Source organism: Mycotypha africana (assembly GCF_025528875.1).
Source record: "Mycotypha africana strain NRRL 2978 chromosome Unknown BDF20scaffold_2, whole genome shotgun sequence".
In the NCBI taxonomy this organism is placed as follows: Eukaryota; Fungi; Mucoromycota; class Mucoromycetes; order Mucorales; family Mycotyphaceae; genus Mycotypha; species Mycotypha africana.
In genome coordinates, this window is record NW_026515726.1 from 648,657 (window position 1) to 672,548 (window position 23,892).

Sequence of the window (23,892 nt, forward strand, 5' to 3'; positions counted from 1 at the left end):
GAACATTCGAAATGCTCCTGCATATTCACGTCCATAGTTTTGGCTATCCTGTGTGGCCATTGTCATTATGTGTGTTTTCTAACCCTAAAATTTAAGCTTTTATCTCTTCTTACTCATTGCACACGTGTTAGAAGGTATGCCAAATATGCTATAGTATCTTTTAATATGCGCACGCCTTCTTTTTTCGCCAAGTTACTTTTTTAATGTAAAGCAGAGTAGTGTTTTGTATATCACTGTGGTGTTTGTTTTTTATGAATGGTGACAATTACGGCTATTACACGTGTGGAGCAGTTGAATCTGAAATAAGTGACAAGGCTTGGGCTTGAAGTAAACAAAGCCGTGCACAACGAATTACGAACTGATTTAGAACAACAACAAAAGAATTTTAAGGTTGTCCAATTTTCGTTAACGAAAAAAACCACGAATTGATCATACAATACATAAAGATGATGTGATAGTAAAGCCAATGAAACTCTTTAAACACGCTATTAAAACTCGCAGTAACGTCTTTTTATGGCTATACGTTTAATAACCTAGCAAAAATGTAGGCTTGCTTGACTCAGACTACCAACAATACAGAGGTAAATGACTTAACTTTATGAACCCTACAGTATACTCATGGCAATTGTTCAAATGTTAAGTATCGCTATTTACTATTAAGCTTTCATAACACTAGTCAAACATATTTCAATAGGAACGTACATAAAATACATTAGTGAGTAACGCAGGAAATCACTGAGGGTAGACTATTCTGTTCTAGTTAACACTGTGATTTCATGATTGAGTGCATGTTCCATTGAATAAACTTCAAAGATATTCCACCAGGTTATGGTGTTATTGCAACACATGATCTCAGGGTTTCTCAAAAGCCCATTGTAACCAAAAATAAAGGGAGAGACATGATTATGTCGCCTAAGTTGTGCATTGCTCGCTGTTCATCGAAGGTGCAATCACGTAGCTGTATCCACTGCAACAAAGCTACTTCGAGTGTATTGTATATGAGCATTGATATTATATCCAGATTGTAATACGAGTCTTGGCTTGCTTACTTAATTTTAATAGTCTCGCAGTCCGCATACTGCAGGTTACATCTTTCGTTGTCGTCTATGTGAGCAAAGGCATATATATGTTAATCAGGCATACAGAAATGATGTAGCAGCCTTCTTAGGCTTACAAAATGAGCTTTACAAATTGCATATTTACGTCTTGAATTCAAGAAGAAACTGATCAATTTTTGACAGACATGAAATATACTCATAATATAAGTACTACCCAGGTGACAGAATGACAAATCGAAAAGAAAGATGAAACAGCAGAATAACATAAATAAACAGTAATACAACAAGAGGACCGTCATAAAAAAAGCGGAGCACGGAAGAGAGCTAATGCATCATGGGGACATTTGATTTTCAATTCAACGTCCACAGTTTACCAACTGAATAGAAACATTTGAGACCATTTCGTTTCATTCATAACGAGCGGACCCGTACTTTAAATCAAACAAAGCCAAGGTAATCGACATTTACCTAGATATGACACAGATGAGTACTACTATTGGATTTAATATAGCTATTCTTAGTGATTGTATATTGCTTCAGACCGTATATACGCTACGTACGGTGAACTAACAAAGATCTATATCCAAACTGTACATTAATGATGGATAGAAATGTGAGGTATCCACGAGTATTCACATCTTTTCCTCCTTGATGCAGAATGAACAAAATCTATTCAAATCGTCAAAATAAAAAAGTTTTGATTTAAAACTGGAAAAATTAGAAATTTCCCTTTAATATAACCATACAGAGTTGTGGTAAACAAACAGCATATCTCTCTCTGGGATTATGACCTATGCTTTGTCCTAAACAATAGCTCAATTGGCCGTGCTTACAGTCGCTCTTTCTCAAGCGCAACAAAGGAGCGTTTCCTTATTTAAATGAGATTGATCTTTTTGCAATCTTCTCGTTTTTCTTTCTTCACCTTCATTTCTTTTGCTTTGAAAGCCCTTAGTTCTTAATTTATTTATTGAGTCCTTTAGTACCTTACCTGTTAACTTGATAATAGCATGCATTCTATACAGCAAAGAAACAGTCGTACTCTATCAACTTCCAGCGACAGCTCTACTGATAGTACTTCATCTTCTTCCGGGAAGCTTATGTCAATATCATCCATAATTGCTGCACCTCCGTTGTATAACAGCGCACATTTAGCTTTAGCAACCCAACATAGCTATAATGACAACCCCATGGAGCGCAGAGCATCTGCACCTAGTTATTCCTATAATGACCACTCTTCTTCGCAGTACCCATCGAATCCTCCATTCCGTTCGCCACCAACTTCCCCTGGTAAAGACAAATATTTGTATACAGCGTCCGCAGCCTCTCCGTCATCACATGAAAAATCGCCATATCCCATCCGTTATTATAATCAAACAAACCATCATTTGCATTATTCAATCGCTACACCGCCTCACTTAATCAAAAGCGGTCATAATAAAGAACAGCAGCAACAGCAGTTTTTGGTACAACCGAAAAGTACAGATGACTTCATAATGGGAGCAGATGAAGTCGATGCTATTATAGACGATCAAGGCCAGCTGCAACCGCCGCTGACACTTCAGGAACGTCGACTAAGAAATAAAGCAGCTTCAGCCAAGTATCGGCAAAAAAAGAATCAACAGCAAAACGAAATGAGACTGATGATCAGTCGTTTATCGGAACAAAATGCTGTTCTAGAACGACAACTCCAAGAAGTTCGCTTGGATAATGAACGATTGCGAGCTACTGCTGATAGACTCAGAGGTAAAATGGTGGCGAAGAGGATGTTGAAGAAGTGGATTGGTAAACAGTCCATAACAGATTCTGCTCCAATTATGAACAGCGATAAGGATAATGTATCAAATCAGCAACAACAACAGACGCCGCTATATAATACAACTCATACCGCAGCTAATATGAAAGGGCTATATGCTAAGCCATATCCCTACAAAAATGCTTCTGATAGTAAATACACTTGTGCTGTATCATCTGTAAGTAGTGGCGGCAGTGAACAAGGTGACAGTATGAATAGAGGACTTCTCACGGGAGAATGCACCACTGATCTAGATGGAGAAGGCGAAGGCGACGAGCTTGAAAGCATGGATTCCGATTAAACTTTACTCTTATTATCATAAAACTACTGATATACAGTAGCTATTTTTACCTGCTGCTCACCAATGTATTACTTCTACAAATTGCATTCTTTCAAATTTATCATGTTTATGTACTATTTATGTAAAATTTATTTCTTTCAGCTCTACAATATATCCCCATTCCTTCCTTAGAGCAACCATTACCAAAACTAAAGAGAAAAACATCGTAACACAGTATACTATAGCTTTACAAACTTTTGAACGCAGAGCTGTTTTATAGATATTGGTAGAAAGCAATGGGACTCTTGTATGTATATCTTTTTACATGTATTGCTTAAATATGGTAATAATATAATGAGGGGCTTGAATCAAAACTATTGTACAGAAGAAATACCCATCTCCACGCCCATAAGTTGAAGGCATTCTTTTACTAGGCAAACTACTACATCATCTTTACAAGTGATCATATTAATTAGGGAAGGATACAAATAAAATAAATGGGCTCTAGGGCCTGATAGTAGCATTTGTTTCATTGTATCTTTTTAAAATCGTTACAGTAGTATGTCAGTAACCATCTGATACAGCGTTCCTATAATTTACATCACTTACTTTCAGTTTCATTTTGTTCAAGTGTGAATATATTCTCCTGTAGCTTGAGCATGATACATTGCTTCAGCAGAAACAGCAGTTCCTCTTTGCGCACTCTATTGGAATCGTTCAAAACAGTCAGTAACTGTGATAGATGCTTAATCGCCCGTATATCAAACTCTCACCCCATTAAGTACCTTGGAAAAGGACATCTTCCTAACAATGGTTCATCTACAATATAGTTACGTAGAATGTTTTCGCTCTTCTTGAGCAACACTGGAAGTGTCACTTTAGCTATTCGTTTACGAACCTCGAGATGATCTATAATAAGCAGCAGCAGCGCACAGGCATATTAGGCGATACATTCCTCCTCGAGCGTGGTCATGAAGAGCATTGCTTTCTTTTGTCATTACCTTGCTTTTCAGATGAACATAAACCAAATAACGTCATAAATGACGCATAAGCGAATGATTCTTTCAAGACAGGTACAACAATACCCGTTGTACCTATTATATCACTTGAGCGATTACTATAAATAAATCTTTGCTTGTCTTGACTCGTTGTTGAGCCTTCTACTTCTTTATCATCAAGCTGTTGGTGAGTAAAATCTGTACGATTCAAAGATGACATTGATTCTTCTGCGGTTGTTTCGTCCACATAATAAAGTCTTGCACTTTCACAAATTACGTTCACTAATTTCTCAATTACATCTACGGGAACTTTGGGTTGCCCCATATGGACAACAATTTCGTTTTGAACAAAATTCAAGAGACTGATATCAAAATGTTCATCAATATCCAATTCTTCCAACGACATGCTTTCTGGTGCTGAACTAGGCGACAATAAACTTCCTTCTATTATATCAACAAGTGTACGCCATACACCGCAGAATCTCCCCTCCGAAACAACTAGAAAGAAAAAGAATATCACCAATAAGATCACAATGATTCTATACTAACATACGATATATCTTACCATCTTCGTAACACTCTAAAGTCTCTAACCCTGGCTTCAATATGGATAATAAGCCCTCTGTAGCAAGCTTCCACAATGGCGTTTTATCGTCGCCATGCTTGTAAGAAGGAGGACAGTCATACTTCAATTTCATAGGTAAGCCGTAGGCACCAATAATACGCTCGAATACACCTTCGGTATAAATTGCTAGATTTTTTGCATGCTTGCGGAACAGATCAGCTATCAAAAGATTGCACCTTTTGTTGAGAGCGATATATGTTACTGTGGAAAATTTACGTTGACTAGGAGGAATATAACCGCGCTTCTTATTTTCGTTGTTTTCTGGAGGACTTAAGAATGATAATGTCATATATTCAGCCAGATCTGTGAGAACTAAAGGCGCCACACCTTCAGCATTCATATCGAGAATTTGAACTGCTCCCAAAACTGCGTCTTGTAATGGGGAAAGGTGATCTATATCAGGTCGGTACTGAGGGCTAGTGGAATAAACAATAACATTACGTAAGATGCTGAGCACGGAGCAAACGTTATCTAAAGTGAAAGTTGAGGAAATCAAGCAATAGAGATCGTTGAACATTGAAACAAAAGATGTTAAGGCTTCTTGAGTGAAACTATTGGAGATAGGTGCTGCGCTAGAAGTGGATAGAGATAATGTAAGCGCTTGAAAATCCATCTCACTGTCAAAAAAGGACGCTGCTATATTCTTATTTGGTATTTCTAATGAAGCTGAGCTGCCCATGGATTGGCTTATACCGAAACCGATAGCCTCCCAAGTGTCCCATGCACGCGTCCATAAGTCTAAGGATTTGACGCACTCAGCGTTTTCTCCTGTGACAGTTACAATGATTTTGAAGCTTTTTATACTTGCAAGTGAAACTTCTTGACTGGAACGAAGACAAGAGTCCTCCAAATGAGCTAGTAGTAAAGTGAATGCACGTGAAAAATGCTTCAAGTTACATAGCTCGCTGAGAAAATCGTGAAAGATATTAGCAATACCCGTTAATATTAAAACTTTCGTCTCGTCCCACTGTTTATCAGCTGTGTCTCTTGAGTGGTGAAGCATGAAACCTGAAGTATCTCGTTCTCCATTGGCTGTAGGAGAGGCTGATTTATTCAGTGAAGTTTTCGACGCACGAATAGAAGACATTTTGATTGAATCCAATAGTGGAAAGAGAACCTCCCATAAACAAGCATGCCAAAGGATAGGACCCAGAATGTGACCATTCATTGTAATAGTTCTGAATAACGTTTGGTTGGCGCCGTTCCTTACTTCGGGTCTCCAATCAATGCATGTATGTGACAGCTGTAGCAGTAATAGCATCCATAAAATATTGTAAGTTTCCGGATCATCATCCTTTTCATTAGCAAGGGGAGCATCAATATTGATTGCGTCTTTAATGATTTTTGTTGCAGTGTATGCATCACCGAGATTCTTCTTGACCTCACCCAGTTTTGTTTGAATGAAATCTGACAGGTTCCACAATAACCCAACAGCTGTCAAGCTAATATTCAAATCATCTCCTTGCATACAGAATGATCCTAAAGTGGCAATACATTGACGAAGACAGTCAGGTGATAGTAATGAAAGAAAATCTGTACAGATGAGTTGTAAGCTGGGAAATGCAACTTTGACTAAGCCTGTAATGTTTTTGTGCCCTCCTCCGGATGTTGTTAGAATACTGGGTGTTCTGATGGACGAAGAAGTTGTATCAATACTGACACGATCAGCTCTTCCTTCTATCTTTTCAGTGGCTCCTTCTTCATGCTGTAGGTCCTCGTCTTTTTCTGTCATCTCATCATTACCATCATTAGTGTAGATTGTGTCTGGTGGGTAATTGATAGAACAGATAGCTATATGCCGCAGCATATTAAAAATTTGTCCCCAACCGCAAGTGAAAGAGTGGCCAGATGTTTGTAATAAATTGTTCAATGTCTCCAATCCCATTCTCTGCACTTCTACCAAGCCTCTCGAACTACTACCGTTTGTAGTATCTTGCGGTGCGATTTCGTCTGTTGTGGAAGCTTTATGAATAATACATTGGCAAAGAACTGATAACAGTCTAGTCTGTATTGTCTCGTTAACTGTGTTGTATTCTGTAAGAACATAATTCATGGCATTTGTAACAATATTGGAAATTGTCTGGCAGCATTGAGAATGAATGGTTACCGGTGTGGTTGGATTATTTGCTGTAGCAACTAAATGCGACATGATCAAATCCCAAACCTCAGTCGATGTTTCTTTTTCAGTATTGACAACTCTGTTCATGTCTAGAGTTACTATATATTCCAACTTATCTATTGCAAACGATCTATTATTGAATAATTTCTAAACAAACCTTACAGTTAAGATACTATAACTACGAATAAAATAGAATGTCAAAGAAACTTACAACTTTCGACGATTTACTGCTAGGCATGGTGTCGTAACCCATGAAAGCTGTGTCAGTTATTTCTGAATTTAGTCGGCATAATGCGGCAGCAAATGCGACAAAAGATTCATCAGTCAAATATTTACTGTTATCGAAGAGTCTTTGGAAAGAAGTATGGATGATAGTGAGGTGATCAGCATCCATCAATTGGTTGTCAACAGGACCTACGTTATATGATAAGCACACTTGAAAGTTACCAATATTGTCTTCGTTCATATTTACTTACTCGTTACAGCTTGAATAAAATTGCTATTAGGATTGGCTCCTGCAACGTTAAATTTGTGATTAGAGGCTGAAGATGAAATCAATGCTCCTGTGCCAGCAGTTGATGTGCCCTTGGGTATAGGTCGGTTGAACAGAAGAAAATCCGCCAGCTGTAGAGTTTCAAGAACAAGATACCATGACGATTCCAGCATGTTGCTCAAGAACATTGCTACATTCAGCAAAACTCGAAGACTGTATAGGTTTTTCTCATGTAGAGAAATATTCGCTATGGCTTGTTGCTGCTGAATTGGCAATTCCGAAAAAGATATAGCAGCTGTATTCATTGATGAATTCAAAGAAGAAATGGTACCGACACTTGTGCTGCTCATATTACTGTTCAGTTTTGTAGAGGAACCAGTAGTACTTAGTGAAGAAGTTATAAATCCAGATGATAATATTGGTGTTATGGGTATTGAGTTTTTACAGAGGTTTGTTAAAAAAGCATCACGAGGGGTAACAAGACCTAGTACACCACAGACATTTGTGAAATTCTGATACGATCGCATAGTGCTTTGAAATAATTCCTCATCTAAATTTGCCGATAAATAAAAAGACATCGCCGCTAACAAGCCTGGCCAGGCAACATTTGCCATATCCTTAACTAATATTGTCTCTTCATCCTTTTCGTCGTCTTTAATTGTGCTCTTTTTCTCTGCAGTCAACTTATCAGATTCAGGGGAAAACCTAGGCAAAGCAAACGCTGCCAACCCATCTGCAATTGAGTTCAAACAAATGAGGGCAAGATAAAACATATATGTACCGGGTATTGATGGTGGCTCAGATTTGTCTAATTGATCAATACTACAAATTGGCTAGAGTTAGCGATTGCGTCTATCGAACTATCGAAGATTGCTACATTACCATTGAATCCGCATGGTAGATCCAGTTACACTCAAGGTTTCCGTTGAGGATGCAGTATGCTGATTGGAGTGAAAAGAGTGTTGTACGGTTGTATGCCCTGAGCCGCTGTCGAAACTGTCTCTGCCTCCTTGAGTAGCACCGATGATTTGCGGTTTTTCTGTCGCTAACCTCCCAAATCCTGTGATCATATCCCGGAAAACATTTGTAGAGCTGTTTTGCTTATCATACCATTTGTATATAGATTTTATCAACGAAGAATTGCTGCATACATTCCTAAACACTTCCATAGCTAATATTCTCAGCCATAAAGGATTTTCAGGTTCCAAGATCTTCACAAACATCGACAAGAAAATTTCGCATTCCATAACAAGTATATCATTAAATTTCTTGATAAGTATAAGTACAACTCGCGTTAGCCGCATTGTAAGCGGAAAGTCGTTCTTTTCTGAAAAGTTTTTGATAAACATTGGGCAAACTAAGCCTTTTAGCAATGAATTCAATTCCTCATGCTGAAGTATAATTTTGAATAATGTTTAATAAGATTGTTGCTATGATCAACAATTACATTTTACAAATACCTCTTTAAAGATTTTGTGGTGGTTTGTTAAAATGCTTTCAATCAATTCGAGTCCAAACGTTTTCGGTAGGTGCGACAAACGGAGAAACTGAGGGTTATCACCATTTGTTAATAAGCAAAGATCCTGAAACAGGTAATAGGCATCCTTCGCACATGGCATTAAATTGATTTTCTCCCCTGAACTAATTTCTACTGTTTCCATTCCCTCTGAAGAATCCTTACTACCTTGTGTATCTTCATTAGCTACTTTATCAAATACAAAAATAACTAATTGACGAAGGGTTGCTGCTGCCGTATTATTGACCACTGCTACTTTTGAGTCTTGTAATCGAAAACAAATTAAAAGTGCCTAAACGATAAACCAAACGAGGAGCCTTTACTATTGAACATCTTCATCATCCCTTCTATTGAAACATCTGCTTTAACTTTTACCTCGGCTAGAATATCATCATGAACATTTTTATAATTGCTTAGCAGTGGTAAAACCGTTTGCATTATCTTTAGCTGTATATCGACACCTTGGGCGCTTATATCAGTCAAACTTCTCAGTACGGTTCTAATTGATGTCTTTAGGAAACTCAATCAGTAAGTTGTGGAATTGAAGATATTGTGTCATTTTTCACTTGCTGACTGCTGTTTTAACGGATTTACCTCCGGAATGGCATGGAATGAAATGAGCTTCTGTAAGCATCCAATAGATATAGTTATTAGTTTGACATGTTTCGTTTCACAGGCTAATACGAATGGACGTAAAGCATCTTCCGTTTTCGATAACTCTATAATATATACACTTTTCAGCTTTAATGCCTACACTACAGTTTGTTGGAGTATGTAACAGTTATACCATTGGCTATATTGTAACCGGGTCTTTCCTTGAAACTTCTCAAGATGACACTTAATCTTTCAGCAGCCTTAAAAAAAGAAATAATTTGAGAAAAAAAAACAATACCATAACGCTTTCCTCAAAAGAAATGTTGTAGTGCCAACTAACGCACCTCTTTAATCTCGGGATGCTTTCGCTTAGCTTCACTCGATAAAGTTAAAAGCTCGGTTTGTAAAAAAGCTGTAAGTCCACTCATAGGTTGAACTGTGTTATGGATGTCGCTTTATACTCAGATGCAAGCCTTAAATATACGTCTTGATTTCTACTGAATGCTATTTGATTACAATTTCAAAAACAGGAGTAGCCGCTTAGTGAATTCTGGGTAAAAACCACTAACTGAAGAACTGAAAGTCGGTATTGTTCAAAAAGGGACAAACATCACACACTCTAACGCATTGTCTATAGACTTTCTGAATTTAATTATTTTAAATCCCAGCTATCACAAATCAAGAGCTACTCATACTTTTCCCAACAGATCAACAGCCACGAATTCTGGTACACTATACTCGCTTTTCCTTTCGTAATCTTGGTTGCTTCCGTGCTAAGATTAGAATATGAAATTGTTGAACGAGATATCTTTATTTGTCAGAACATACCCGGTTCTTCACCGCTGTTGTATATTGAGGCATAAGTCTGTATATAGATATTGACAGAGACAAATGAATCCTGCAATACTTGCTAAGTGACTATTCCATAATATGACATTAGTCTCTTCTGGTACTTAATCATTCACTGTTGAGATTACATATGGATAAATTATATATTCTTTATTGTCTGTGCATTATGAGATAATCTTACTATAATAATAGAGCCCAATGCTAGAGCATATTCCATACATATACCTATCCTAAGCCAGATAACAATAAGATAGATCAAATGGACATAATAGACTGAGGTATTCATGATATGAATGGCGCAGCAGAGACGTGAGGGTCGGATAAAAGATCTCTGGCTCAGCAACACTACTTGTATCAGTTATAGACCCAGACATTATCCAGAAAGACCATGTCTATTCCAGCAATTTCCATATTTTCTTAATATCTTTAGTATATCCGCCTATAAATGTTCAATTGTATTCTTCCACATAGTCATATCAACCGAAATCAGTGATACGAATAATTTGACATGTCTCATGTTACTGTTCTGATTTCCTAGAAATTTTCAAGCAAGCAATTCTAGAACGCCGCAAGGCATATGTAATGACTGTGAGCTGTGACAGAGATGATGAAGACCAATTAACAGAACAAGACCGTGGGGTTGGTGTTACTAACGTCTCTGAGGATAAGTTACAACGACAGAAAGATAGCACTTATATATGATAACGTTTATTAAACAGATGTATAGGAAAATAATGTGAGGGTAAGAAAGAACAGGATAAAAACACTGAGGATGTTTTAACTACAGTGGTGAGCCGTATTTATAATTTAAAGAGGTGAAATCTCTCTAATGATTCTATTCGCCTAGGAGGCGTCATAACATAGTAATAAAATATTCAAGATCTTTTCAATTAAGGCACAAGTAGAATTTCCGTTTTACCTAAAAAAAAATTTAAATATAAACTATAAAAAAAAAGAACTGATTAAAGATAAAGATAAGATGATAATTATAAAGTAAAGATGAAATGCTTTATATACCATAACGATATAGATTCCAAATGATCCGCAAGAACGATTACTAATAAAGAAATAGTCCTTACTAAATTTGGAATGTTAAGTAGCTACACGTGATCCCGACCGGCCGTGTCTGATAAATCCGAATCGGACCAACAAAACTTTTGCTTGTGCAATTTTTCACTTCACTCCATTTATTAAATAATTAAGCTTCTATGGCGCAATTGGCTAGCGCGTCTGACTGTTAATCAGGAGGTTGGTGGTTCGAGCCCACCTAGGAGCGATTTTTTTTGTTTTTTATTAGCACGAGACGTTTTGAATGCATTGTCTTTTGGCTGATGAACTTTTTCATCTCGATATTAGGGTAACATTCTAGAAACTCTATGGAAATATCACTGGTGTCGTGCACAAAGCTACCATAAGACTATATACTAATACCACAAAGGTAGGATTATTGTCAGAAGCAGAGGAAAGAATGACTTTATTCATTATTGGATTATTCTATATTTTATATCTTTGAATGTTACATCTAAACTAAACTAATTATTGGGGTAACACGACACTGGTATGTAGTCATCAACAATCAAACCTGGTCGTTAGCGAATGCATTACAGAGACTTCAATCCTCTGTAATTTTAAATATCACGTTACAGAATGTCGAAAAAGTGCCCCCAACAGACATAACTTAAACACACTGATGAGGACTGTTCATAATGTGCCGCTCATGTGCCTCTTCTAGCGCCAGCCCCTGCCCCTTTTCTCCTCTTATACCACTTGTTTTCACCTCTAATTTTCACCTTCTGTCTTTCTATTGAAATAAATCGCACATGAATTCAAAAAAAAAAAAGATATTAGTAAACTGTTAGTTTACATTATTCCTCCTAATAATTTTGACATGGATCCTCATATAGCAGGATGTTTCATCCCCAGACTATCTACCCGGATTTATTACTTTAAAGAAGTAATATAGATTATGATTTCGAACAATTGAGTAAATAGAATGCATTAAAATACCACAAGGACAGTATTTTTTGAAATACTTATGAATACTTTTGTGACATTTGCTGAACTTTACCATTAAGGATAAGTGGGAATAATAACACAAAATATACTAAACACGAAAGTTTGACACAATCAAACCACTGTCTTTATATCCCTTTCAAACAAAGTAAAGAAAAGAAAAGACAACTAAAAACTGCTCCTTTTAATAAAAAGATATTATAATTGCTGTCTCTGAAATATACCGAGTTCCTTAACTGACATCAATATATTATGAGCAGATAATACTCATTGAATCTCGTCTACCATAGAACTGATTAGAGCTGGTGGATTGATAGTTTGCTATCCTGGTGGATACAGAAGTATCATGCAGCTGTATCTGTAATACGATATCTAACAGCCACCAGTTATGTAGTTTAGGTATTGTGAAGTGATTATATATGCTAGTTAGGAAGAGATATGAATGCGTGGTGCTCTTGATGGCGTAAACAGTTGTTATATTAGCAAAGAGTGAATTATCAAATACTTTACTTTAAGGTTGAGGAGAAGTAAAATGTCCTACCAAGTTTTTCTTGTTGAATCAATACATTCCAAGAGTAATTACACTAATTTTACACTCTTTCTAGACGTCATTTAGCCATAAACAAATTGAATAGAATACATCTCATGGATATAACCTGTTCGATTCTTATGTGAGATACTGATCTCACATAAATTATCTCTAATCCATATTAGGTTCATATGTATACACTAAAACTCATCGCTTTTAATACGGGAGCCAGGATATGACGATTTTTCATATTGAGATCAAAATGTATTTTATTAGCCTGTGAAGCATTGTAAGTAATTAGTCAGATAAATGCATTACCATCGCACCTCAAATACAGCACATGTATGTCATTATTGCTGGTGTGTAGTGAGACGGGTTGAACGTTTGTTAGATTAAGTTCACTACTAATTTTTGTGTCATATAAAAGTGGGAGACATTTTTGTAACGTACATACTGAGTAGGAAAGTTCAAAACTCACGTTTTCGTTCTTTCAACGCAGAAGCCCTACGAAGAGACTGGCTTTTGCAGAAAGCACTCTCTTCGGAACAGCTTCCAGAAGACTAACTCTTGGATTATCACATGTTCATGGAATGCGCAAAAAAAGTTAACATTGAAAAATTGTACCAGCCAAAAATTGATGTAAATCCAAGAGTTGCTTAACTATGGTGAAATGTATTTGTAATCATGCTAAGGTGAGTTGCTGATATTAAGTGGTTGAAAAGAAATGACTCATATACAGTTAAACGCTCTTGAAATGTTCGGTAACGACAATGTCTGGTATTTCAACTATGGGATATTTGTCAGATGTTGACGTACAACCTCAGTAGGAGGATATCATTTTCACCAATATTGGTTCCATTTAACTTATTACTTGGAACATTGTTGCCTCGCTAAAAGGATTTAGAAAAACGTCTTCCGCTTTGGTGTCAATTTGGGAGAAAAGGAATTTCGGTAGTAAAATTTTGATCAAAGCACGAGTCTACGAATATTGGTGTATTTGTAGCTGGCTGTTGCTAGAGCTATTATTCAGCACTCGAAAAACAAGTAAATGCTCCAACTCTCTCTGGAGGTAGACTGCTGATACAACTCGTAAGTGAATATGCTACGTTCGGACAGTGTTTTTTTATAGTGCAGTGAAACAAGTTTTGAAGGCCTACAAAGCAGGTTTTTTTTTTTTTTTTTTTTTTGGCTTCTGTTAACGTTTGTTCAAAAGCAACTGTCAAAATCGAAAAATACGGATCATGCAATTCGTCCAAGGATTCCGCGAGATTTTTGAGGGAGTTAAATACGATACGATTGCTTGTGATATTTATGGAGTGCTCCACGATGGCCTTGAAGCCTATCCCTATTCGAAAGATGCACTTACCGAACTAAAATTACGAGATGAACAAGTGATTCTTTTATCCAATTCAACACGACTGCAGGACAAGCTTGATGCTGCCATGTCTGTCAAGTTCGGCATCACAACTCAACATTACAGTGAACTACTTTCAAGTGGACTGCTCACCAAATATTTTTTGAAAGACCTTTCTGAGTATTTAAAAACAGGCAAAGTGGAAAAGGCGGCCTGCCACGCTACAGTTCGATTTAAGGGAAAGGAACAACGGATGGACCCTGAAGAATTCGCGGCTACCTACCTTAAACAAGGGAAATTTTTTTTAGCAGGTGATCCAGATTGGCAGGAGCCACTCTATATGCCCTGTGCACCGACTTTGGAACGGGTTCACGATTGGGATCAGATGGAATTTGTATTATTAGGATCAATACGAGGATTATTCCCAGAAACAAAGCCAGTAAATCCATTCAGTGCAGAAGATGTACGAGCAGACTATAAACCTCTCTTAGACAAGTGTTTAGAGAAAAATATCCCCATGATTTGTGCTAATCCTGATGTTTTTGCTCCTAATGGAGTTGACGAAAATGGAAACATACGACTACTGATTTGTCCTGGTTTTGTGGGCCAAATGTATGAGGAAATGGGTGGTCAAGTTTTATACTTTGGCAAGCCCTTCAGAAGCATTTATGAATACCTTATTGAGCACAAAGCCCGGAAACCTCTTATAGAAGAAGCAGAAAAAATTGGTAATGGTACTTTTCCAAAGAGAATTGTCTGTGTAGGTGATAATATAGCTACTGACGTGAAAGGAGCAACTGAGCTTGGGTTGGATGTTGTTCTGATTCTCGGTGGTGTCCATTGGGAGGAGCTGAAAGGATACAAAGATGAAGAGGATTTGAAAACACGTGTCAAGCAACTCTGTAAAAAGCACAATAGTAAGGAACCAACATATCTTATGCCTCTACTTAGATATTAGAATAGAATTACTTGTATATACTCCTCCTTATTTTGCATATGTATTTTTTGATCGCATTTCATATTATATTAGAAGTAAAGACCCATTGTACTCTACAAAAAGGTGATGAGCCCAAAATAAAATTTCCTGTTTACCTGCTTATAGACATGTGCCAAAATCAAGCAATCTGAGTGGATTTCCTGCTGTTACCTGCATAACAGATCCAGCAGTATCAAAAAAGTGACATGTTATTACGACGACATTCTATTGATAAAACACCAGCATATATTTAGCTAACTTACTAGCGGAAGTCTCTAAACAGAACCCATATCATTGTTTTTCGAAAGAAGATCGTTCTTTGTGCTTTTAGCCTGTAAAATGTAATCGATGATAGGCTGCTTGCCGCTGAGTAAGAATTAACAAAGATTGTCATTTTTACGAAGGATAAAAAAAAAAAAAAAAAAAAAAAAAAGGCTAGGCTGTGGAAGTCGTTTCGAAAAGTTCACTTTTTTTTTTTCCTATCTTATTGTCTTCGCTTCCTGGCATCTTTGTAGATCTTGCTTTGATATTTGTGTTTTCGGAATTTGTTAATGTCATGAATGCACCTTCATCACGGCCTGAGGTCATCCAAGTACCTGAATATTATTATGCTGTAGACATTAATTACTTAACACATATGATTGGTAAACGATTCACCTCATTTAAGATGCTTCCACCCACTGACTAAAGTTCCAAATGTTCACATTCTCTTCTTTGTAGCTGATATGCTAGGAAGGCTGATATCACATAATGATTTAATACCACTTACACCAAGCAATCTCACGCGATTTCATTCTCGAACACCGCCCAATATATCGCTTAGCGATTATTTGAGACGAATAGTGAAGTACACATCGGTCGAAAAATCATGCTTATTGATTCTATTGATATATATCGATCGTGTATGTGAGCTCCATCCACACTTCACAGTATCATCTTTGACTGTGCATCGATTTCTTATAACAGCTGTAACAGTATCGTCGAAAGCATTGTGTGATTCATATTGTACGAACTCCCATTATGCAAAAGTAGGAGGCATATCAACACAAGAAATAAACGCATTGGAGTTGGAATTTTTGGCTCTTATAGATTGGCATTTAGCATCCACTGGCCCCATCTTACAACAATATTATGCCAATTTAGTCGAACAACATCCTTGTTACGAAAGGATAATTGCTGATCCTATGTCAACGCATAGATCGCTTTTGAAAAGGCGACGAAGAAGCAGCACAGAATCAGCATTGAGTCAGAAAAGCTCAACAGGAGGAGATAAAGAAGGTCGCGAGATGGTGAAAGGGGTTGAGGAGAAACATAGTAGAAGTGAATCAACGGAATTTGAAGAGATGAAAATAGAAGAAGAACGGACGAAGAAGCATTTTGATACTTTACTGGAAGATGATACCATACCTTATATCGCATAAAGTCATTTAAATTGCTTAAATGTCATCCTCTTACTTGTCGAATAATCAGCACCTTAATACGCATCATACAGTCTATTCCTTTCTACCACCTGTCATCAACCGTCTGAGCTGTTTGTGAAGTCAAATATTTATTAAATTTTGCGCAGAGATGAGGACTTACGAGATATATGGCTTATGAAAACAGTCCGTGGGATTGGATACGCAAACTACAACAATATAATGGATTAATTACGCTGGCGTTAATCATACTATACAAAGAAGCCTGGTGCAAAGCCCAGTACAAATTCACCTATTAATTGTACACAATTATTTAATTCTTTTATAATTCCCCTTTATATACACTGCAACAATTGAATCTACTGTCGAATAGATGCTGTAGTATATAGCTACTTAGATAAACTAAGTAAAGTTGATTTGCTCTTTTTTTTTATGATACCATGAAAAATCTTTGTCCAAAAGATGCTTGTGTTCCATCCTGAACATTTCATAATCAGCCACGGTCGGGAAATAACACGCTTTTTATACCTTGTTCTTCAATCCAGTTCCCATTTTGCCCCGAATCAAGAGTCGAAAATTATGAGTTATTACAGCAGCTTTGCGCAAACATATGTTGATCCACAGCACTTGCAAGAAGCAGAGCAACAGGTCGATGCTTTTATGGGCATGTTCAACAGGTTAGTAACCTGTCCCCTAGATTATTTTCAATTTGGAATTGACACTCTAGTATAAATCGTTCTTGCAATTAGGATAATGACGGCTTGCCAAGACAAGTGCATTCCAACCAAATACCACGAACCTGACTTGAATAAAGGAGAGCAGAAGTGCATAGATCGCTGTGTAGCGAAATATATGTCGATACAGAAGATTATGAGCGAAAGAATGAAACATATGGTACCAAACGTGGGTAGTGATCAATAACACCACTGCATATTTAAGAAATAACATTGCAGTAATACCATTTACAACGAATGCGATAAAACAACTCACAACTCGGCTCCTGTACATATGAGGCACTATTGTTGGACCCTTGAAGAGGGGGATTATACTTTTATACATATATTTATTAAATGTACTTCTTCCAGTGATTAATAACGAACGATACTTTCGATTCAATTGTAATATATCATTAAATTTACTTTTTCAGAGAAAAACCAAAGCCAACTATACATTTCTAAATGAATATTGCGGCAACATTCTTGTGGGAGCATAAAGATAGTTCATAAGGCCACTATTGAAGAAACCTGGTGTATCAGGAAATAACTCGTGCAATTTTTCGTGATAATGAAAAAGACAGGTCCACCAATAGAGCTTCGATGAGGAATAACATAATATCTAATTAACAAATGCAGAATATAATAGTATAATTTCATAAGTCACTTACATAGCATATAGACATGACGACAAATATAGCAACAGAGAACTTAACTTCGTCCTCCCATAGTTTTTCGCAGTTGTAAATATTGAGCGTTGAAGGCATGAAATCGATGGTGTGGAGAGTTCCATTGATAGAAGTTCCTTGAATCTTTTCATCGACATGGTCCTTTGAGTACCCATAGCACCAGTCCATGTACAGCTGTTTCTGAATGCCGAAAATAAAGATATTAACGAGAATGTCGATTAAATAGATGGGTACAATTAGCATAAGAAGAACAACTGCAGATTGAAGACGCAAAGGCGTGTCCTAGAATCATTCAAAGATTTACTCCATTAGCTATGATTTCCAATGCAGCCAATATTTCAGCTCTTTTCTGTTATTGCCAACATACTACAAATAATCCGTAAAGAACATATATAGCTACTAGAGCGAACACTATTGATAGCGACCCAAAAGTAATGAGGGCAGCTTTGTTAAGATATGAAAATATGGCTACGAAATGTAAGGGGAACGATATTAGTCTTTAACGGAATACACAACCTAGAATTACTTTTTATCGTTCTCTGTTCTTGAGCCTTGCATATGAACGTACGCGTATATCCTTGGAAGCATAGTGTTGCAATATATGTATTTACGCCCTAGCGGAATTGTAACCGAGGATTAAAATGAAAAAAAAAGCGGGGAAGCCATTACATAAAATTGTCTCCTCTTCTCTATCTCTTTTTGGGGCGAGATGTCGTAAAGCAGTAATCATCTTACTATCCAAACTGCACATGCTATTGCACTACCGCCCCGAAGGGACATACATCCACAGAACTTTCTGCTATACGGATTCGGTTCAAGATACCTTGTTTCAACAGAATAATTAAACAGCATTTACGTAAACGAGTTAGTATTGAAGGATAAAGAAAGCACAAAAGGAAGAGGTAGATATTAGAGCAGAAGAGCCATTCAGTTCAAGCATTGATTGTTACAATGGAAAACATTACTTATTATAGAAATTCAATGAAACTGAATTACTAAAATAGCTATGAAAGCAATACATTCCCATTCGAAGCTTCCAGGATGCTTCGTTTATTGACAATAACACGATTTGCTTTGAAGAAGTGAGTCAGAGATTATAACAGGATACTGATAATAGGTCCTTCAGAGGTTCGAAGTCCTCACGTAACAAAAGGTCAAGACATATTTAAAATGGAAGACAACTTTTATACGTAGTGAGCTCTGGCTTTTCGGCTATCAATTTCTATTTGTATGAGTTCACATATTCTTGACTCGAAGTAAACCTTAACAGTAAACTGGAATATAGAAGCAACGTTATCTTATTTAAAGTTAAAAAAAAAACCAGAAAGGTACAGCACATTTTGGATGTCATAGTAGAGAGTAGATTATGAGTGTAAACTAAGGCAAGAGCATAAGGGTTCGGTGAAGTATCTATTGTAAATTTATTTAAAGGTGTGTGTGTAACAAGGCGCATTGTGTATAGTATCACTTTCCTAACAATATCGGATCGAATAAAAGCAAACCACATACTTGTTGAAAACAATGGTAACAATTGGTTGCCTTGCTTAGCTGTTACATTATGTATGCACTTATTCAAAGAAATGTAGGTTCATATACGACTAATGACCGTTTGATTTCCTTCATTACTTTTTTTTTTTTTTGTTAAAATTCATGTGCGATTTATTTGAACAGAAAGACAGAAAATGAAAGTAAAGTTGAAGACAAATGGTATAAGAGGAGAAGAAGGGGAGCTAAAAGAGGCACATGGGCGGCACATTATGAACAGTACTCATCACAGTGTTTAAGTAATGTCTGGTGGGGACACGTTTTCAACATTCTGTAACGTGATACTTAAAGTTACAGAGGATTGGAGTCTCTGTAATGCATTCGCTGTGGACCAGGCTTCATTGTTAATGGTTACATACCAATGGTATTGCCAAAGGGTTTCCAAAATATTACCAACTAATTCTAAGGTGTAATTCTTAGTGTATGTATCTGTTGGGAGCTTCAACTGGAACATTACTTTAATTTTTTTTTTTTTTTTTGTTTAAATTCATGTGCGATTTATTTGAACAGAAAGATAGAAGATGAAAGTAAAGTTGAAGAATTACTTTAAACTTCACTGCAAAATTGATGAAACAAAAAACATTCGTAGTAACATCTCACAATAACCAAAAAAAGGAAAAATATATACGAAGCTACCAGGGGTCGAACCTGGAATCTCCTGATTCGTAGTCAGACGCCTTATCCATTGGGCCATAGCTCCTTGGTTGTTGACAAGTCCCGTAGCTAATTTATCAGCTCACTACAGCGGGCTTCAAATTCTTGCCCAATTTAGTAGGTCAGATGTCAAAACCCTCGGGCATTTGTGCCTTCGGTCCAAGCCATCCGGGCATGCACCCTTTCCTTTGTCTTTCTTCCCTTTTGCTATTTATGGTATTTACCTCTATGCTTATGAAAATGTTTAACTATGAATCCAAGATCAAATTACACAAATGACTATTTATATATATTTTTTTTATGTTTATGTTAACTTAGGGCAATTTGCACGATATAAAAGGACTTAGGATTTTTAATATAATAAAATAGGCTCTTCGACCGCAAAAGTTTTTTTCTTAAATTTTTTTTACTTAGACTATTTTTCAATTTCTTAAGGTTCGCTTAAGGGGGAGGGATACACACTCAAATGGTTCCCAATTATCTAACCGATAATTCTGACACAATAGGGCCCCCTCACTTGACATTGTTTTGTCACATCCTCAGTAGATATCAGCAGGCCAGACACTCCTGAGGAAAGTATAAATGAAAGCGGAAGCAAAAGAGGAACAGAACAATTAATTGAGATAGAACCAGAAAGTCGGGAAGCTTATAAGAAGCAACGGCTCTTTAGCATAGTTCAACCAGATTAATTATAAATACTCATTCATGATCTACATGAATAAAGAGCATCTTCTTCCACTTCTCTAAACTTATTCTATATATTGTCCCGTACATTACAATCGCTTTAAACAAGTAGAACAGCCCGATTAACCTCAAGCATTACTACTTCCGTATTGGGCAAACGGACAGTTTGATATGCGGAGATATGATTGACGTGAGGAGTAACTAAAACTCAGTCACGTGAATTAGAGAAGTGAATATGATTGGACGGAGTACAAATAAGAAAATTGATATAAACTGAGCGACTCAAGGTGGTGTGCAATAATTTAATGAAGATAGCGGATGTTGTAATTTAGAATAGAAAAGTATTTAAGTAGTAGAAAACTTGATCTGAATAAAGGGGGCCTTTTCCTGATTCCATAATTTGTACTATAAAGTCTCACCTGAACTTTATATAACCTATTCACGATAATTAACACATCATGTTTAAAAATTTTGTAAATAATAGATGTCTCTAAGTAACTGCATTGTCACGTGATAGAGTAGAAAATATTTACGGAATGTATAATGTTCGGTTGGGTGAAAGGAAATATGTGAGGCTGGATTATTCGACATTTGAATAGAATCGAAAAATAGGAAATGGGGCTTTCTAAGAAATTATGTGTACCAAGCGATAGTGTGAAAAAGTTTTCTATCCTTTATTCACAACTCTATTACTTTTTCTATTTCAGCATAACTTTCCAAAGCGGAATTTGACTATAGGTAAAACTGTTTACCCACCAGATGACCTGAATCGTCGATCTCCGCCTGTCAAAGTGGGTTTCCATTTTTACATTCCTTCCTAAAGATACTTTTTTATTTCCCTCGAGACAAGTAGAAGAAACTACGTTCCCTTTCATGTATGGTCATGGGTAGTAGCAGCAGTAGCAGTAAGACAGCTGCTGAGAATATACGGCTACGTTCTCCATCCCTTGTTCATCAGCAGCAACAATATCCTCCAGTAGCTGTGTATGCAACGTCCAACAGTAATAATGTTGATAATAATAATGATAATAATAATAAAGGCAGCCATTCTTCCGATAACGACGTATCTACTGACGATGAAGTTGAACTAGCAGATATCAACCATCGAAGCAACATGAATAATACGGGTGGCTGTATCAGCATGTCTGAAAAACAGTTATTACGAAAAATAGATTGGCGCATTGTCCCTTGGATTTTCATTCTGTATTTCCTGTCGGTTATTGATCGGTCTAATGTTGGTTACGCCATGACGATGAATAAATCGGAAAATCACACCATGATGGATACAGCCGGTATATCACCTCAGCAGAATAACATTGGACTTGGACTATTTTACGTTGCATATATTGTAAAAAAAAAAAAAAAAAGATAACCATAGATTGTGGGCGAAAAGAGCAATTTTTGTTCAATTGTCTTACATAAAATGAAACGTATACTGTAGATCTTTGAAATTCCTTCCAACTTGATAATGGCTCATGTCAACCCTTCCTACTGGATTGCACGAATTATGGTCACTTGGAGTGTAGTGACGGGTTGTATGACCGCTATTTCGCATCCATGGCATTTTTATCTCTTGCGATTTTTGTTGGGGTTGTTTGAAGCAGGATTATGGCCAGGCATCAGTAAGTAGATGAATAGTAGGCAAAAAGACAATAGGATGCATACTGATGGTCCGTCCTGCTTAGCTTTTTATACCACGTTATGGTATAAAGAGGATGAAATATCTACTCGGATAGGTGTTACATACCTTGCTGCACCCACTTCAGGCGCCATAGGTGGGCTGATCTCAGCAGCTGTTCAGCTGATAGATACTCGGGGCAACCTTTTTGGATGGCAATGGCTTTTCGTTATCTTTGGCATTCTCACCTTCATTTTTGGGTTGGCCACTATTTGGGTTCTTCCTTCCACGCCAGAAAGGTCAACCAAGTTTTTAAATGAACACGAACGATTCGCTATACAAAAACGACTGAAAGAACATGATAAAAACAACATGATGACCTCGCCCACGCTATCAACAGTAGGAACAGGATATTTAAGAACAACAACATTGATGAACACTGGCAGTTCTCCAACGCAACAAGAATTAGCTACCGAAAATACGCAAAAGATTACAGCCAAACGTGTGATCCGAGAATTCAAAGATGCCAAGAACTGGTTTTTTGTTGTGCTTTACTTTACGCCTGTCATGGCGGCTACCTCGTTAGGGTATTTCTTACCCAAAATTGTGGAGCAGATGGGGGAGTTTGACGCCATTCATGTGAGTTTAATGAGTATTCCTCCCTACGTTTTTGGTATGGTGATGGTGTATATCATCAACAAATTAAGTGATCGCTATCAAACACGGGGCTGGTACATCATGGGTGGTTGCTGTGTATCATTCATAGGCTTTTGCATTTTGAGCTTTGCAGAATCCATTGGAGCAAGATATTTTGGATTGATGATTATTGCTGGAGGCACCTATCCGACAGTACCTTTGGTAAAAAATTTGAAAAAGAGTTGGCCGCCCCCCGCCCCCCACAGTAAGATGTACTTATTCTCTTTTTTTTTTATTTTCTAGTCGATGGCATGGACAGCCAATTCAAAAGAAGATGCAGTCTCTGTAGCTACAGCGACAGGCATTGTGTCGTCGATTGCTAATTTTGGTGCTTTGATATGTACGTTTGCCCTCTATTCTGGCTGGCCAGCGGATGGGCCGCGGTATGTAGGATCCAATATGATCAACGGTGGAGCGATGCTATTTGCTGCTGTTTGCGCATTTGTGCTTAGACTTCATTTATCAAAATTGAACACGAAAATGAAAAAGAAACGAGTCAGTGGTATAAGTGTCAACATCCCAATGAAAATCGGAGAGAAAACATATCCATATATTTTATAAGATGGAACGCTTTCAATTCGATGCTTTATTCTTGAACATATCCCATTTTTTAATTATTAAATGTTGGCATCTATTTAATTTTTCAGACCGACAGCCCTATGTATATATCAAGAAAACC

At 37.0% G+C, this 23,892-nt stretch overlaps 8 protein-coding genes and 2 non-coding genes across 10 annotated transcripts; 6 read left to right on the forward strand and 4 right to left on the reverse strand.

Annotated features, from left to right (window-relative positions):
* Nucleotides 1-495: 495 nt before the first annotated feature.
* On the reverse strand, nucleotides 496-1,399 carry BDF20DRAFT_850499 (uncharacterized protein). The gene is made up of 3 exons (XM_053079957.1): nucleotides 1,189-1,399; nucleotides 1,050-1,104; nucleotides 496-981 (listed from the first exon to the last, which is right to left on the reverse strand). Exons 1-3 carry the CDS (start codon nucleotides 1,355-1,357, stop codon nucleotides 951-953), a joined length of 255 nt encoding a protein of 84 aa, XP_052938840.1. The 5' UTR covers nucleotides 1,358-1,399; the 3' UTR covers nucleotides 496-950.
* Nucleotides 1,400-2,611: 1,212 nt separating this feature from the next.
* On the forward strand, nucleotides 2,612-2,830 carry BDF20DRAFT_802125 (uncharacterized protein; the record flags this gene model as incomplete). Its single annotated transcript, XM_053076411.1, has 1 exon — nucleotides 2,612-2,830. A coding segment is annotated over one exon (219 nt), but the record flags the coding sequence as incomplete, so codon positions are not given.
* A 621-nt stretch (nucleotides 2,831-3,451) lies between these two features.
* On the reverse strand, nucleotides 3,452-9,903 carry BDF20DRAFT_910089 (uncharacterized protein; the record flags this gene model as incomplete). Its single annotated transcript, XM_053083675.1, has 14 exons — nucleotides 3,452-3,504; nucleotides 3,588-3,668; nucleotides 3,740-3,834; nucleotides 3,916-4,039; nucleotides 4,132-4,626; nucleotides 4,694-7,019; nucleotides 7,084-7,286; nucleotides 7,349-8,187; nucleotides 8,248-8,756; nucleotides 8,826-9,173; nucleotides 9,257-9,391; nucleotides 9,476-9,600; nucleotides 9,669-9,735; nucleotides 9,820-9,903. The coding sequence occupies 14 exons, from the start codon at nucleotides 9,901-9,903 to the stop codon at nucleotides 3,452-3,454; spliced, it is 5,484 nt and encodes a 1,827-aa protein (XP_052938842.1).
* A 1,623-nt stretch (nucleotides 9,904-11,526) lies between these two features.
* Nucleotides 11,527-11,600, forward strand: BDF20DRAFT_t24. The gene has a single exon. It is a non-coding gene; the product is annotated as a tRNA-Asn (tRNA).
* Nucleotides 11,601-14,107: 2,507 nt separating this feature from the next.
* On the forward strand, nucleotides 14,108-15,178 carry BDF20DRAFT_904571 (HAD-like domain-containing protein; the record flags this gene model as incomplete). Its single annotated transcript, XM_053083049.1, has 1 exon — nucleotides 14,108-15,178. One exon carries the CDS (start codon nucleotides 14,108-14,110, stop codon nucleotides 15,176-15,178), a length of 1,071 nt encoding a protein of 356 aa, XP_052938843.1.
* A 451-nt stretch (nucleotides 15,179-15,629) lies between these two features.
* BDF20DRAFT_850514 (cyclin-domain-containing protein) lies at nucleotides 15,630-17,054 on the forward strand. The gene is made up of 2 exons (XM_053079958.1): nucleotides 15,630-15,840; nucleotides 15,917-17,054. The coding sequence occupies exons 1-2, from the start codon at nucleotides 15,753-15,755 to the stop codon at nucleotides 16,615-16,617; spliced, it is 789 nt and encodes a 262-aa protein (XP_052938844.1). The 5' UTR covers nucleotides 15,630-15,752; the 3' UTR covers nucleotides 16,618-17,054.
* Nucleotides 17,055-17,193: 139 nt separating this feature from the next.
* On the forward strand, nucleotides 17,194-17,535 carry BDF20DRAFT_814055 (Tim10/DDP family zinc finger-domain-containing protein; the record flags this gene model as incomplete). Its single annotated transcript, XM_053076940.1, has 2 exons — nucleotides 17,194-17,282; nucleotides 17,364-17,535. The coding sequence occupies 2 exons, from the start codon at nucleotides 17,194-17,196 to the stop codon at nucleotides 17,533-17,535; spliced, it is 261 nt and encodes an 86-aa protein (XP_052938845.1).
* A 27-nt stretch (nucleotides 17,536-17,562) lies between these two features.
* On the reverse strand, nucleotides 17,563-19,092 carry BDF20DRAFT_267509 (uncharacterized protein). Its single transcript, XM_053075039.1, has 5 exons — nucleotides 18,752-19,092; nucleotides 18,585-18,630; nucleotides 18,384-18,484; nucleotides 17,999-18,298; nucleotides 17,563-17,925 (listed from the first exon to the last, which is right to left on the reverse strand). Exons 1-5 carry the CDS (start codon nucleotides 18,866-18,868, stop codon nucleotides 17,779-17,781), a joined length of 711 nt encoding a protein of 236 aa, XP_052938846.1. The 5' UTR covers nucleotides 18,869-19,092; the 3' UTR covers nucleotides 17,563-17,778.
* Nucleotides 19,093-20,188: 1,096 nt separating this feature from the next.
* On the reverse strand, nucleotides 20,189-20,261 carry BDF20DRAFT_t39. The gene has a single exon. It is a non-coding gene; the product is annotated as a tRNA-Arg (tRNA).
* Nucleotides 20,262-22,145: 1,884 nt separating this feature from the next.
* On the forward strand, nucleotides 22,146-23,774 carry BDF20DRAFT_904574 (major facilitator superfamily domain-containing protein; the record flags this gene model as incomplete). Its single annotated transcript, XM_053083050.1, has 4 exons — nucleotides 22,146-22,247; nucleotides 22,341-22,521; nucleotides 22,585-23,375; nucleotides 23,457-23,774. 4 exons carry the CDS (start codon nucleotides 22,146-22,148, stop codon nucleotides 23,772-23,774), a joined length of 1,392 nt encoding a protein of 463 aa, XP_052938847.1.
* Between the last annotated feature and the right edge of the window lie 118 nt (nucleotides 23,775-23,892).